This window comes from Otolemur garnettii, unplaced genomic scaffold (assembly GCF_000181295.1).
Source record: "Otolemur garnettii isolate 467f Iridium unplaced genomic scaffold, OtoGar3 scaffold00214, whole genome shotgun sequence".
NCBI lineage: Eukaryota > Metazoa > Chordata > Mammalia > Primates > Galagidae > Otolemur > Otolemur garnettii.
The window spans coordinates 1,853,723-1,869,575 of NW_003852609.1; the positions used below are offsets into that span (position 1 = coordinate 1,853,723).

The 15,853-nt window shown below is 44.3% G+C and overlaps 1 protein-coding gene across 3 annotated transcripts in view; it reads left to right on the top strand.

Moving 5' to 3' along the window:
• TBC1D1 (TBC1 domain family member 1) overlaps window positions 1-15,431 on the top strand; it is a 235,778-nt gene extending 220,347 nt beyond the window's left edge. For all 3 annotated transcript variants that reach the window (XM_012812647.2, XM_023507992.1, XM_023507993.1), the window contains 3 exons: window positions 2,695-2,864; window positions 9,724-9,897; window positions 13,714-15,431. In XM_012812647.2, the coding sequence (XP_012668101.1) occupies window positions 2,695-2,864; window positions 9,724-9,897; window positions 13,714-13,911 (542 nt within the window). In that variant the 3' untranslated portion in view covers window positions 13,912-15,431. The remainder of the gene's footprint in view (window positions 1-2,694; window positions 2,865-9,723; window positions 9,898-13,713) is intronic.
• The last annotated feature ends 422 nt before the right edge of the window (window positions 15,432-15,853 follow it).

Genomic DNA, 15,853 nt, shown 5'->3' on the forward strand with positions numbered 1-15,853 from the left:
GGTTCTGTCAGGCCTCTCCGCGTCTTACTCCGTTCTGTCAGGCCTCTCTGTGTTTGCATGCTCTCTTCCCTCTGCTCAGAGCTTCCTCTCTGGCCCTCTTACCTGGCACCTTCCCATTGGTTCTTCAAGCTGTCACCTTTTCTTGGACATTCTCCAGCCTCTTTGTCCTCATAACTCCAACAAACCAGTACTTGCTGGTTGGTGTCTCTGCAGTGTGTTCTTTGTTTAATTTAATCCACAGAGCCTAAAACAGTGCAGGACTGGCATATGCTAGATGCTTCACAAATTCTCCTTCAGTTAAATTAGAGGAAACTTCTCAACAGAGTGCTCCTAAGGTGTTGTGATTAGGAGAGAACATTTCTTTTTTATTATATTAAATACAAATAGATCCAATAAAACAAACATGCCCAGGTTATATTTTAATTTTTTAACATATTGATAAAGAGGTTTTAAAAAATAGAAAACCCACACATATCTCTCCAAATTTCATTGCATTTTTATCATATGTTCCAGAAGAATTTCAGTTTGGAATTGAAGCACTTACTAAGTTGGTTTGTAAAAGCCAAGATGCTAAAGCAGTATTATTCAACCTTTTTTATCTGAGGGGACACTTGGACCCATAGTTAAACTTACACAGCATACTTAAATTATGTTGATTAAAAAAAAAAGAATATACATACTGTGCTTTGAACTTCTTTTGAGAATAATTAATTTTTAGAAGTTTTCGTGGCACACCTGAGATCCCCTCATGGCACACTGGTTGAAAATCACTGTCCTAAAAGATACAACTGAGAAGACCTGAGGAGACCATTGATTCGGGTTGAGTGATTATGCTCAGAATAGTTCCCCAATAATTATTCAGTGGGCTTTACTTTGCTACTGTATCTAATTTTAAGGAACTTGTCCTTGAGAGACTAATACCAAGTTATAGAAAATCACTGATCTGATAGTGAAATGCTTTCCCCAGGATCCCTGTCCTTCCCCCTCAGAAAATAAATATGTCTCGATTTTTATTATGAAAGATGCCATCAGCTTTTATTTCAGCTATAAATGTTCATGTATTGAAAGGAAGTCTTACTGTCTAAACCACTGAAACCTCAATTTACTTTATCATTTTGTTTATGGAAATATCATTTCTGTTTATAAATACATCTTAGTTATAGTACTTTAAGGTCTTTTTATTTTCTATAGAGGAGGGTTATATGGGTAAACTGTGTATTTTATAAAGCAGACACTTGACAGGAATGTTCTTCATGCCTCTGCCTCTGTACATTTACAGTTTGCCCCAAGAAACTTAGATTTCAAAGATAGAATTAGTTTTCTAACGTATCTTCCCAGACTCAACCACCAAACCTAAGAAAGAGGCAAAGGATCTTCCCTGTTTGCTAGGGCTACCCTGTGCCCTCAGCGGTCAGCAGCTGAGATGTTTGTGGAAGCAACATGGGCCCCAGGCTGTGTGAGGGACGAGGGACTCTGATCTCTGAGGTCATTGCTTAGGTCTGTCTCAGGAGGCACTGATCAGCCCCTGTGTTAAGGCCTTTGAGAAGGTCACACAGCAGCTCAAGGGCTAATCCAGCCAGCAGCAAGGCACCCGGGTCTATCATTTCTCTCTGTGCTTTGACCAAAAACCTCTCTGATGCAATTTCCCATTTACCCAGTGGAGTCCTGCCTTTACTCTCTGTTTCTTAGCGGTTTTTAAATGTTACCACACTAAACCAGCTAGAGAGCTGTCATGGGGAGATTCTTCCTCTCACCTGCTCTTGGTTTCCTTGAGTTGAAATTCACAAGTCCTTTGTTTCATTAGCCTGCAGCAAAAAAAATAAAGAATGAAAAGAAATATTGACAGTTACCCTAATTATACTTACTCTGATTTTTTAACTATTTTTTTCATATATTTCAGTTTTTAGGTAACTTGCATGAATTTAGGCACCCTGTGATTAGCTCCTTCTGCCCTGAGACATTTGACTTTTTTTCTTAGTGGCTTCAGCTCTGTGTGGACGGAGGACCCAGGGCTGGGCTTGCTGCCTGCCCAGTTGTCTTGGCCACTTGCCCCCCCCTCCCTGTATCACCATAGGAATTGCTAACATTTGCCAGCCGTTCTAAGAAAAAATATGGCAAGAACTATAATCCTAACAAAGTTCTTCACTCCATTATCATGTTAAAGTTCAGTGAACTTGTGTTTAATAATATATTTTTTTACAATAATGGAGATGTTTTACGGTTTTTAAAGATGTTTTAATTCTACCCCTTATTTCAAAACAGAGGTACTTTTTCACTTATTCTGTCTTAATTTTTGATGCTGAGTCTATGAAAATCTTTCAGTTTACCTATGAAAACATAAGTTTTTAGTAGCTTCTTTAAAACCCAGAGCATTCCTAGAAAAATGGAACTAATACAAAACCTTTTTTTCTTTCCCAGTGTAACTTTTGAAACATGTTTGAATTTATTTTTAGGGTAAAAAAAAGAAAAAAGATTTATTTGAACCTGTGACACAATCTTAGCAGAATGTTTATTATTTTTAATTGGATTATTGTCTTGACAACCCTATCTGAGTTATCAGGCTCTTATAAAAGAAATTAAATTTGCAATCAGGGCTTATGTTTCCCACCCTCCTACTCTATGATATAAGGAAAAAGAATAATACTTCATCAGAAATTGGTCTGTTTAACTTTCTGCATTTCTGTGTTTTCTCAGATATGATCTTTCTTCAGGGATCAGAGGTCATATTTAAAGTGGCTTTGAGTCTTTTGGGAAGCCATAAGCCCTTGATTCTGCAGCATGAAAACCTAGAAACCATAGTCGACTTTATAAAAAACACACTGCCCAACCTGGGCTTGGTCCAAATGGAAAAGACCATCAATCAGGTATGATTTAGTCCAAGCATTCTGAACGTTTAAGCAGTCCTGCATATATAGAAGCTTGATTTTCTTTTGATCATGAATTCATAGTGTTCTGAACAGTGTTCTGCAAAATGCCTGGCCGGTCGGAAATATGCATGGAATGGTCAGTTGTACGTGTGAGCATGTGTGTCGAGCGTTGTGGCGAAATGGCACGGAAACATGGTGCCCGTGTTTAGGTCTGAGAGCCAGCACAAGATACCAACAGTTTCTTACACTTAAGAGTCTTCAGTTCTAGGAGTTTGTTCTTCTGAAACATAAACATTTCTACACTGTAGGCTTTTATAAAATGGCTGCTTTGATTTTTCTGCTGAATGGCATTAATTAGAATTTTCTAAAATAGCTCTTTGATAACCAATTTATATGAGAGAGAGCTTATATTCCATGAATTATTCCATGAAGTGTTTTTTTTTTTTTTTTAATAGAATTCAGTTCCACATCTGTGTTTTCAGCACCTCTGGTTTCAGTATACACCAGAACCATTACCTCTGAAATGTTGGAGGTTGAGAGGTGAATTTAGCTGGGAATTGCAATCAGACCAGATGGTGAATGGTCTGACTTGGATGTGGGAACGGATTTTGATTGTGTACAGTATAAGAAAGACTCTTGCAGTAACAACTGCTGACGATAAAGGGTTGAGCTGCTTAGCACAGGGGAGGTCACCACTGGATGTGTCCAGTGGCTGGGTGGCTGAGAAAGTACTGGAAGGGGTTTCACCATGGGACTGCTGCAGAGTCAGCAGTCAGGCCTTTTCAAGTCCAGAACCTGCCCCAAATATACATTACTTAACAGCAGGGCTGTGTTCTGAAAATGCGTCCTTAGGCAGTTTCATCATTGTGCATACATTGTAGAGAGACTTACACACACTAGATGGTCTACTCTTCAACACACCTAGGTGACATGGCACAGCCTTTTGCTCCCAGGCTGCACACCTGTGCGGCATGTTACTATACTGAATGCTGCAGCACCTGTACACAGTGGGAAGTAACTATGTATCTAAGCATAGAAAAGGTGCAGTAAAAACATGGTACTGTAATCTCATGGGAGCTTGTACCTGTGGACCTCCTCCACTGAGACGTCATTATGCTGCATGTAACTGTTTAATGAAAACATAGCACAATTAGGTAAATAGTGAAATAAAGCCTTTTTTTTTTTTTTTTTTTTGGAGACAGAATCTCTCTCCCTCTCAGTACAGTACTGTGGCGTCATAGCTCACAGCAACCTCAAACTCTTAGGTTAGACAATCCTCTTGCCTCAGCCTCCTGAGTAGCTGGATTTACAGGTGCCCACCACAATGGCTGGCTAATTTTTCTATTTTTAGAAGAGATGGGGTCTTGCTCTTGCTCAGGCTGGTCTTGAACTCCTGAGCTCAAAATAGGAAAACTAGCCAGACGTCATGGTAGATGCCTATACTCCCAGCTACTTGGGAGGCTGAGGCAAGAGGATATCTTGAGCACAAGTCTGAGATTGCTATGAGTTAAGATGTCACGGTGTTCTAGCTTAAGCAACAGAGTAAGACTGTGTCTCAAAAAAAAAAAAAAAAATCATTATTCTGGGAATTTCTGATAGTCTAGGACAGTGGTTCTCAACCTTCCTAATGCCGCAACACTTTAATACAGTTCTCATGTTGTGGTGACCCCCAACCATAAAATTATTTTCATTGCTACTTCATAACTGTAATTTTGCTACTGTTAGGAATCATAATGTAAATATTTGATATGCAGGATGTATTTAGGTGACCCCTGTGAAAGGGTCATTTGACCCCCCCCCAAGTTGAGAACCACTGGTCTAGGAGGAAACCACTGGCTGCGGTTTTCATTTGCTGCCCCACCTTAGGTGTCAAGCACAGAAAAGATACAAGTCTGGGCTGGAGAGAGGAGTGGGCTTCACACCAGCTGGAACTTCGGGTAGGTTTCTTCTTGCACATGGCACGTGCTGTCAGGAGAGAGCTTGTTCCTACTCTGCACTTGCCCCTGAGTTAGGCGACAGGCCCTGCACCTCTCTGATGTGGCCTCCCTTGCACGTGTCTCTCTGGCTGGAGAGCTTTGATTTGCCAGGCTCTGGGAATCTGAGTGCACATGTGGTCTCATCCCTGCAAGGATGTAAAGTGGCTCGGCAACTGGGCGCCCTCAGCTGCACAGTGGGGAAGGGGTTTCACACGCACGCCCCTCTTGCCTCGGAGTGCTGTACAAGCTGCTCAATGCAGCGAGGGACCTCTGGTCATTTAATTATAAGTATTTTCTGTATTTAACCTGGATACTAAATTCTGCAGCCTCGTGATTCTTTAATTTCTGGCATTTATATTTGTTCATTTCTTTCTTAGAGCTTTTGTTGCATATATGCCTGTTTCATAGCTCCTAGGGCAAACCCAGGGAGCCTGGGTTGCCTAGACTGTAGTCTGCGTCCTGTGAGTGCCCACTTCTCACCTGCTCCTGCCCTGGAGGTGGCCGTCTCTGCTACATTCAGTTTACCTTCTGGATATTGAGCCCCAGAAAAAAAATCCCATATTCTTCCCTTTTCTGTAGAGTCAATACCTCTTGAGAACATCTAATATGCCTGGGAGCAAAAGGTGCTCACTGAGCATTGAAGAAGCCAAAATGGACAAGAGGACAGTTGGGTGTGTACCTGATTGGTTTCAAGGAGCTGTTGGGAAATTGGTATTCATTATTCCATTGACGCTTTAATGACTCTAGGACCTGGTGATATCATCCCTATCTTTGTAGATGAGGAAACTGGGCAAGAAAGAGTAACATTTCAGTCCTGTATAGAAAACAGCAGGGCTACTGGAGTCAGGGCTATGGGGTGACAGAGAGCTCCCAGCTGGTGTTAAGTATTTGAGTCCAGCTGGATCCGAAAGAATCGCATAAGATGGATTGGCAAATGTTTTGTGCCAAAGTCTGGATAGTGTTTTAGACTTTGAAGGCTGTAAGTTCTCTATCACAACTGCTCAACTCTGCTCCAACTATTGAACTCTGTCTTCGTAGCACAAAAGAGCCATAGACAATATGTAAAGGGATGAAGGGCCATGTTGCAATAAAACTTTATTTACAAAGGCATGTGGTGAGATGGGTTTGGTTCATAGGTGGTAGTTTGGTGAGTCCTGAGCTAAAAGATCATAGTGTATTTGAATGCACAGCAGAGAGAACCCAGAGAGCAATTCTAGGTGGAGTGGGGTTAGGTGTGGGGAGTGGGGAGCACAGAATTTACATCTGGGGCACAGGTTTCTTTCCACTAGTAGTCTTAATAGAAAGTAGATAAACTCCTTACAGCTCTTGGCTCTCTTTGCCTTCTGTGTTTCTGTCTGAACTTGACATCCACGTGCTCTCTGTCAAGTTTTCTGCCTTCCCACTGCCCCTTCCCCTCCAGAAGGTGCTCTGGTCTCCTGTTCTACACAGAAAGCCCGAGGTATAGCACAATCCCTCTGCAGCCGTGGGATCCCCAGGGTAGAAGTGATGGACATGTTCATGACAGGGTGTCCTGCTCTGCATCTAAATGCACAGGAGTGGGAAAGGGAGAGGAGTGTCTGGGTGGTCCTTGTGGTAGCCCTGGCTCCATTTCAGGTGCCCTCCTTACAGATGGTTTCAGCCTGGGCAACTGGGGCACAGCTGGGATCCTGGATGGGAGAGTACAGGCAGGCTGGGTCAGGGCAGTTCCAAAGTTGACCGAGTCCAGGGCAGAAGAGCTCCAAGGTCTTTGGAGCCTTTGTGGCAGTTCTTCACCATGACATCATGCTTACCAGAGGCTCTGCCAGTGGAATATAAGCCATACAATGTCCTGACCCCCAAAGAAGGGAAACTCTGGGAGTAATTAGTAACAAAGGGCCAAAGGTCAGTGTTGAGTTCTTGTTGCAGTGAGTACCATGTAGCTGTGAAGCCTCAGTTCAGTTTAAGGAAGACACCTGAAGGGCACTTTGGGAGGCAGGGCATATGGTCTATTCGCATTGTCCTTAGGGCTGTCCCCACAGCGTGGCCCCAGACCAGCATCCTTCTCTTACCATGTAGGAGCTTGTTAGAAGGGAAGCCCCACCCCAGCCAGACCTGCTGAGTCAGTCTGCATTTCAGCAAGATCCCCAGGGGACTCACAAGATACACACTGCTTGCTGAAACTGCACTATGGGCGGCTCTATCAACAACAGGCTAGCAGGTGAGCTGAGAACGTAAACTCCTTGAGGAGAACAGCCGTCTAGTAAACAAGTAGCTGGGAAGATGTTTAGCATCATACACAGTTTAAACCTATGGAACATAAAATGCTTTACCTACTAGATTAACAGAATGACATTTGTCAATGCCAATACTCAGTGGCAAGGGTGTACTGTACCTGGTGCATTAGTTTGTTGCTAATGGCATTGTACATTGATTAGTTCCACTTTGGAAGCAATTTGGTGATACCTATCGTAAGCCAGTGAAATATTCATACCTTTTCACTCAGTTATCCCATTTCTTAGAGCATATTTATAAGAAATAGTCCAAATTGTGGGGAAAGCCACATGTATAAGGGCATTTTCTTAGAGTTGTCATTTATGATAACAAAAACTGGAAAGTAACAGGACGTCTAACACTCCATGAATGGATTGATATGGTATGTTGAGTTGGCAGAATGTTAGGAAGCCATTTGTAATTATATCTGCTCTCTGAATGACCTTGAGCAAGTTACTTAACCTCTCCCTGGCCTCCCACCGAGGAACACCGCCTCCCAGCCTGGCTGTGAGGATTAAATGAGACAACTCAGTTGAGATGCTCTCTCCGCTAAGGGACCTGCTTCCTCAGCTCTGTCACAAAACCCTCACATTTCAGTCTCATGCTTCAGCAAAACCATCATCGGTGACGCTTCACCATGGAGCCTCTGAAGAGTCAACAGAGTACAAACTGCAGACGTTATGGCAGAGATAGCTTGGCAGTGGTGTATAATTATAAATATGGTGCTGAATAAATGTCATGCATGCAATTACTTTTTTTCTTCCACCAAGATTTATTTTTTTTAATAATTTCCTAACCTGGAAAACCTAAGAGCAAAACCTCTGGCCTTTTATACAGATTGATGAGCTGTTAAGGTTAATGGCGTTCAGCTATGCCCAAAGCCATAAACTCTGGCAGGACTCCATTAATCCCTAGGAGCCACCAGCTCTGCTTAATTGCACCATTATCTCCTGACTGCCAAGACACTTACTGCCCTTGATTTCACAGTTATGCCCCTGAATTTATCCCAAACCAGGGCAGTGCGCGGCTGGGGGTCAAAGGAGAGCCTTATAGCTTTCAGTCCCTGGACCAATTACTTGGGGGAGGGACAAAAGAAGGGGGTCTCCTGTTCACTTACAGAGCACAAGTGACCCACGGCTTGTACCAGTTCTTAGCCAGAGCATGAGCAGAAGGGTCTGAGATTAAACTTGATCCTAAAATATGTTGTCTCAGAGCCCAATCGGTGAAAAAAAAGGAATATTAAAACTGGATGTTGATGGGAAAGCAAAATAAGTTTCATTTCTGATGTGAGTGGCTGGTGACAAGTGTAGCCATCCCGCACCCCCACTGCCATGCGTTTAGAGCTGACCCAAAGCCTCAGTTACCTCAACTGTGAAGTGGAAGTGATAATCCCTACTGACCTCATGGTCGCCGCGGGACATAGCAGTCCATTTAATTCGGTACACTGTGGTCCCTCCCCCCCCACCCCCCCACAGATATAAGGTATTTAAGTTTTAGGCACCAAATGACTTTGTGTGCCTTGTTAGGATCATCACTGAATGAAATCGAAAACCAGCAAAACGAAAAACTAGTCTCAAGAGAAAATAGAATAAGATTGTTAGAAATGGTGAGAAAGTAAATGTGGTTTTGGAAAATTGATTTCAGGGAAGATAAGGTAGTTTGAATGCTAACAGGTGCCATCAGAGGGGATCATTTTTTCACTGATTTTTAACAGCTGTGGTCTCTTTAGGAGCTGCTGTAGGGAGGCCGTTGCCTGGACTCTGTTCTGCTCTAGCCAGGTTTTTTCAGATGGTCTCAGCTTGACTGCCTTCTCAGATCTGCCGAATAAACACTGGGGCTTCTCTGCTGTGCTGAGAGGCCCCAGCCTCGTGGGGTTATCCCATAGGAACATCAGAAGGAAAGGACATGCCTTGGGCAGCAGCATACTCATCTTCCGAGTCCCTTGCTGCCCTGTCTCCCTTCCGGAGAGAAAGTACAGACTTGAGCAGCTCCATTCCCTCGTGCCCTTGGGGTTGTTTTTCACACGTGTGGTGTTTTCATCACTATTCCTATTGTGGGAAGGAAGACAACTCAGGCATTGTTGAGTGTTCATTCATCTCTGTGGGTGACATTTGGGTCTTGGCTCATTTCTGCATATCCGAGTGCAAAGGAGAGTTTCTTAGTAAACAGTTCCATTACTGAGCGGCTCTTGTACCCCAGAAAACCCAACTGAACTATAATTACACTTTGACTTGATGACTGTGCTAATAAAGCTATGATTCTTTTGTTTTGGATTTTTTTTTCTCCTTTTAACCCACAATTGATGCATCTAACCTAACAGAATTTTCAAAGCGGTGAAATAAGTATTATAGTAAGAACTAAAAATAAAATTGTAAGTCTTTTTTAAAAATGAAATTTTGGCTTTTGGAAGAGGAGAGATTTACTGTTATTCTGGAATTAGATCTAGATGTTTCCTACATCCTTTTTTCCCAAGTAAAATGGTGGCCTTCTCAGTGTATAGAGTTTTCCTCTTTCTCACTCCTGATCACACAGGAGATGCCTGGTGGATGTTTGATGGCATGCACCCCCCTCTGTGTGTGTGAGAGCTTTTTTTCATTGTCAGCAGCTAACGACTTTTCTTTACATAACAGGTGTTTGAGATGGACATCGCTAAACAGTTACAAGCTTATGAAGTTGAGTACCATGTGCTTCAAGAAGAACTTATCGATTCCTCTCCTCTCAGTGACAACCAAAGAATGGATAAATTAGAGAAAACCAACAGCAGCTTACGCAAACAGAACCTTGACCTCCTTGAACAGCTGCAGGTAGGGCATATTTAGAAAGCAGCTCCCTGAACCGTGATGAAGAGTAGTTCATTAACTCACCAAAGGCGATTGCAGACTGGGCTTTCCCAGGACCGGAGGACCTTTCTCACCCTGATCTGTTTATAGTTGGGATCAAAGGTACCCCTGGAGAATTGATCTTTTTTATATGGAGCAGACAGATTGTCCTTTGCTAAGGTCAGACAGTCCTCTCAGACAGAGCTTTCTGAGAGGCTGTTTTTGCACTTACCCTTCTGGGAGACAGGCCCAGAGATGAACTTGGGTTCGGGATGCTGTGGTGCTGTTAGCTGAAAGCAGCAATTGTGCTTTGAATTACGATGAGAGAACTGAGAGCTTTAACATCCACGAGCAAAACCCGCTGGGTCCACAGAGGGATGTTAAGGGAGGACAGTGATAGAGAAATCTACCTAACAAAGTGAACCAGAGCCGATGATCATTATTTGAGAGTCTTTGGTGCAAATCCAAAAATTCCATTCTCCGAGGGTTCAGTTCTCCCCTCTAGAAAACTTCCATTTCAAGGGCCTGTGTGGACTGTGCACACAGGAGGTGAGGGGAGCACTGAGGTACAGTCCAGAGACATGGACCTTCCCAGAGGTCCAGGGTTGTCCCACCTGCTTGTTACTCTGTCCTGGCTCTCTCACCCACGTACCTAATACCATGCAGCTCCTATGCCAACCAAATGCCATAAGCAACCATATATTCTACTTTTTTAACATTACAAATGGGTGGTAATGCTGTCAGTGTCAAGGAATTGGGGTATTTAAAAATTGTTTTAGAGTTGCCGTGGAGAAAAAAATACATATTTTTTCCCCACGATAATGCATTTTATAGTATCCCTGGGCTGTCCTTCAAATAAGCTTTCTAGTCTGATTTAAATACTTTGACTTTCTTCTATAGAAAGTTATGCTTTATAGATACAAGCTTGGCGGAGATTGCGAAAGGCCAGCATCTGAGGGCCCAGTGAACCAGCCTGTCTGAAGTGTACTCCCCTCCTGGACATTTATCCCAGCACACCCTGGCGTGTGTTGTGTACAGGAGAGGAACAAAGACAAATACTGTTCCTACCCAGTCCTAACTCCACCCATATTCTGAAATTTAACTTCTTTTGTCACCTGAAAGAAGTTTCAATAGACAGACAACCTCAGTTGGCCTGTAGGGTACACAGTTCACCTTAGGTGGCTTCAAGCCAGTAGCAGGTCCCTGAAATACAGGGTGGCCACCCTGAATACCGTGAGGGAGATACTTCAAACAAAACTTACATTTGCGTTAAAGCATCTGGCAGAACTCAAATGAAAGACTGATTTTATTGGGTTAATGCCCAGGTGGCTTTTTGGTGACAGAAGGTGGAAAGCAATTTTATGCTGCTTCTGTGTTACTGTGCCCCTTCTGTGGAGGCAGGGAATTGTGGGAAACTGCTCAGATTTCTACATTCCTCAAGAAAGGCATCTGTCTTAATTGGAAGTAACACATCTTCTCCCTTCTGACCAAGGGATCCTCGGGATGACAGTCTGTGCCATCCCACCAGTGTCCCCTGAGTCCTTCCTGTGCGGGGTACTGGGGCCACCACAGTAAGGGAAGCATCGCAGCTCTCAAAAGACTAGGACTGTGCTGTGTCACCTTGGAGGTGTTTGGATCTGCCTTTCCTCAGATTCCGCACGAGAATGTGCACATCTTATGTGAGAATCATGCCTCCCTTTGTACATTTTCAGAAGCTGTCCAAGGAAGTGTGTTCAACACAGTACGGAATTTTGTACATAAATCTTTTTTCTTTTTTGCCGAAGAATCAAAATTGACCTACTTTTTCAGTTTTGTTCTGTTTTTATCATTGCTAGACATGTCTAAGTCCCATTTATTTTCTTGTTAAACACGGATACATGTTGTCTAGAAGCTGGAGGTCAAAATCCTCATCTGTTCTGTTCAGCAGTACATCAGACAAGTGCATAGACATCCTAGAGGGAGCCAAATAATAATGCACGTAGGATTTTCATAATCACCACAGGTCATCGGGCGCCCACACTGAGCCAGGTGCTGTGGGAGGCTGGACCACCTGAAAGCTGAGACAAGCTTTCTCCTGTAGAGGAGTCCCCGGCTTCCGCAGGAGCCCTGGCATTCATGACCATGCAAATTAGCTCCCTGCTAGCTAAGCTGCGGGGCATACCTCGGAATGTAGTGACAAGGGTGGGACCTGACCTAGGCCTTGGCCATGGATAGGATTTTAGAGATCAGAGAGCACTTCTTAGGGAGTCACACCAAGAGTGACGTCTCCCTGCCCTGTAGTGACAAACTAAGGCTCTCAGTCCCTTTTTCCTTCCATTATGAATGTTCTAGTGTGGCACAGCCAGAGCTAGACTTTGAGTCATGGGTTGTCTGACACAAATGTTATTCAAACTATTTCTCTTTTTTGAAAAATGAGAAGAAAAAAATAGATGTGCCATTTTCCTCACCCAAAATAAATGGGGCAGGTAAAGAGTTGGGCTGGGTTCATAAACTAGAGCGGCCCCTGATGACACAGTGGCCAGAAGGCTTCAGGATACGGCCCTGAGCTGAGAAGTCAGCCTGAAAGCCCTTGGGGACGTCAGCAGAAAAGGAGTTTCTGCCGAACCCTCCCCTTCAGTAGAGCTGACACGCTTGCTGTCTGCGAAGCCTGCCCTGGTGGAGTATGGAGAGAGGGGCAGTTGCGAGAGAGGAACACTTGGAAGTTATGTTTAACGAGCAGTGACTGGGTGCTAGGCACTAAGGTACAAACTAAGCAAGAGCCTGGTCCCCCCTCTGTAGGGGTGACACATTATCTCGTGGGTGGTGGAGAGCAGCCAGTGAGGTGGGGCATGCAGCCTCTTAGCAAAAGCTTGGCCAGCATGTTCCAGGGGGAATGCTCATGGTTGTTGACATAGTGCTGTCTCATTCCTCCAAGGAAAAGGAAGAAAAAGAACCTCAGATTAGAGAGCTGTCACTGCTTGGGCCTTCATTTGGGAAGTCATTTGGACCGTTTGCCTGTTGGAGATCAATTTGTACATGAAGATATATGGATTATAGTCAAAACAGGCCATGCTGAGGCCAAGCATAGTGGCTCATGCCTGTAATCCTAGCACTCTGGGAGGCCGAGGCAGGTGGATTGCCTGAGCTCAGGAGTTTGAGACCAGTCTGAGCAAGAGCAAGATCCTGTCTCAACTAAAAATAAAAAAACTAACCGGTTTTGTGATGGTCGCCTATAGCTCCAGCTACTTGGGAGACTGAGGCAAGCAGATACCTTGAGCCCAACCAAGAGTTGTAGGTCACTGTGAGCTGTGACACCAGCATTCTACCCTGGGCAATAGAATAAGACTCTGTCTCCAGGAAAAAAAAAAAAAAATATATATATATATATATATTTGTGTGTGTGTGTGTGCTATGCTACAGTATAAATATAGCTCCACATCAGTGGCTGAGCACAGAAGTGTTTGTGTCCCCGAGCGCCACCACTTGAAGCATTCTTTGGCTATGTCAGAGCTGGCCTTCCTATGGCAGTGACTAGGGGCTCAGGTTCTCTCCTTTTTGGGGTACCACCATCTCAACATCTGGCTTCCAGAGTATTGCAAGTAAAGAAAATGCTGGAGGATCTCAGGGTGTTTTAAGGGCCCATCCCAGCCTATCTGCGTGGGAACCTGAGGGATGTCTTCCGTGTGGCCAGAACTAACTGTACAATAGACCTGTCTCTGCCCACACTCAGCTCCCAGGTCTCACAGGGCTGGAGGCAAGGGGACGGGCTGCCTCCCACATTACCCCAGCAGTTACCTTCTAATTTCTTCCTACTTTTTCCAGGTGGCAAATGGTAAGATCCAGAGCCTCGAAGCCACCATTGAGAAGCTCCTGAGCAGCGAGAGCAAGCTGAAGCAGGCGGCGCTGGCCCTGGAGCTGGAGCGGGCAGCCCTGCTGCAGACGGTCGGGGAGCTGCGCAGGCAGGCGGCAGAACTGAGCAGCCAGGGGACAGACGACTCAGCACCGCCCAGCACTGTCTAGGCCTTAACCAGAGGGACAGGGAGAGGGTGCTGGAGGGAGCCGAGGGAGTGTGAAGCATGCTTCTCAGGGAGGACACTGGCTCGCCAGCATGCAGAGTCCCATGAACCTACACCTGCAATTCAGGGGCGAGTGTCCCAGTGGTTTCTTTGTGTGAGGTTTTCATTCATCCGTTCTCCAGTCCCAATTCCTATGAGCAGTAGCTTTCGATGGCATGGACATGAATAAATCACCTTCATGTTTTCTGGTTGGTTCCTTTCTCCATATCACTGTGTTTGTAAAGAACAGTCATGATACCGTGGAACTTCAAAAGCTGGAAGGGCTTGAGAGGATTCCTCAGGCAGAGCCTGGGTCCATCATTCCTCCAGAGAGCGTCTAAGTGATTACACCCTCCTTGTCACTGGGGACAGTTGGCTCTTGTCCATTCTTGTGATGGAAACTGAAATTGACCATGGGGAAGGGCAGAAAGTGAGTCATTTAAATTGGGCATCTTGATTACCATCCTTGATATTTGAGAAAGTTTATCTTTTAAAAAATAATATTGTTTTCATACATTTTTGCTTATCCCTTAAATATAATTGTTAAAGTCATGGTAAATAAATGTTATGGGACAATCACCATTTTTCTAGACTCCACCAGGTATTGCTGGAGTGTGACTTGCAGTTGTGGGGCCTGAGTTATTTATTTCTTTGTGATAGTTTTGTATCCATACCATGGAGCTGTGTATTTATTTTTGCTTGTTGTACAGTGTAACGTACCTGTACTTCTCTTTGAGTCTCCATCCTTTAGAAATTGGAAAAGGAGCAGGGCACATCAGGATTTTCAGGGATGCCCAAGATTCTGGACTTTCAGAAAAAGTCAGGCTGAAGTGGCACGCAGATGTGTGGCAGCTGGCGACAGTTTTCCAGAGGTGGGATGTGTGTTTTGAGCATAACTTGCCGCACAGTGACTCCCTCCTTCACGGTGACGAGGACCCTGTGCCTTCAACAAGCGATGGCTGCTCACAGCAGCCCTGGGTTCAGTTCAGCCCCACAGTGTAAGGAAGGGCTCTCCAATGAGCTCTTCGAACGGGTTGTTTTCTTACAGCGGGTTGGCTTAGAGAAGACCTGCACGTCACTTCCTTGACAGCAGAGTCGCCCTGGTCTTCATCATCATAACACTCATCTATTCCACACGAGTTTCATCTCTCTCAATAGCAGAATCTGAGGCCTGGGGAGAAAGGAAAGATTGCCATACTTAGGGTCATTATGAATCTCCCTGGCCATTTTCAAAGGGAAACTAAGCATCCCACTTCCCAAGGTCAGAGCATAGCAGCTCCCATCCTAAACCAAGATGGTGAGTCCAGTAGCCTTGATCCATGAATGGTTCCCCTGGCTTAACTTAGAGGAGTTAACATTTGAGGGCTTCTTTCCACAAATTTTACTGTTTGAATGTTTAATAATGTTGAATTTTGCACATCTTATTACTATTACTTAAAAACATTGACTCTGCATTATGCAAAAAAACAAGCAATAAAATAAGAAATAATTCATGCCCACAGGTTTTTCGTTTTGGTTTTTTGAAATTTTCCATTTTTTACTCTTGAGTCTAAGAGTAAAGTAAAGGGATGCCTTCTGAACACCTGGGGTCTGCTTGGGAACATGACCTGTCCGTGAGCTCACTCGAGGTGCTGGCATCTGTTTCCAGTGTTATTACCTGAATGTTTTGTATGTTTTAATGCGTATATGCAGGGTGTGACACCAATGAGATCAGTGACTTCTGTCATACATGGCAGCAAAATTCACTGGGCAGAAAGGACAGTTGACAAGAGCCTGTTTAGGTTGGACACAGCCTCAGCCTGGGACTTAGCAAGATATGTAGCGGCAGCCGTGTGAGGACTGCCAGAGGCAAAATTTAAAACTGAGTTTCATGTTCTATTTTTCCTTAACTCACAACTGTATACACA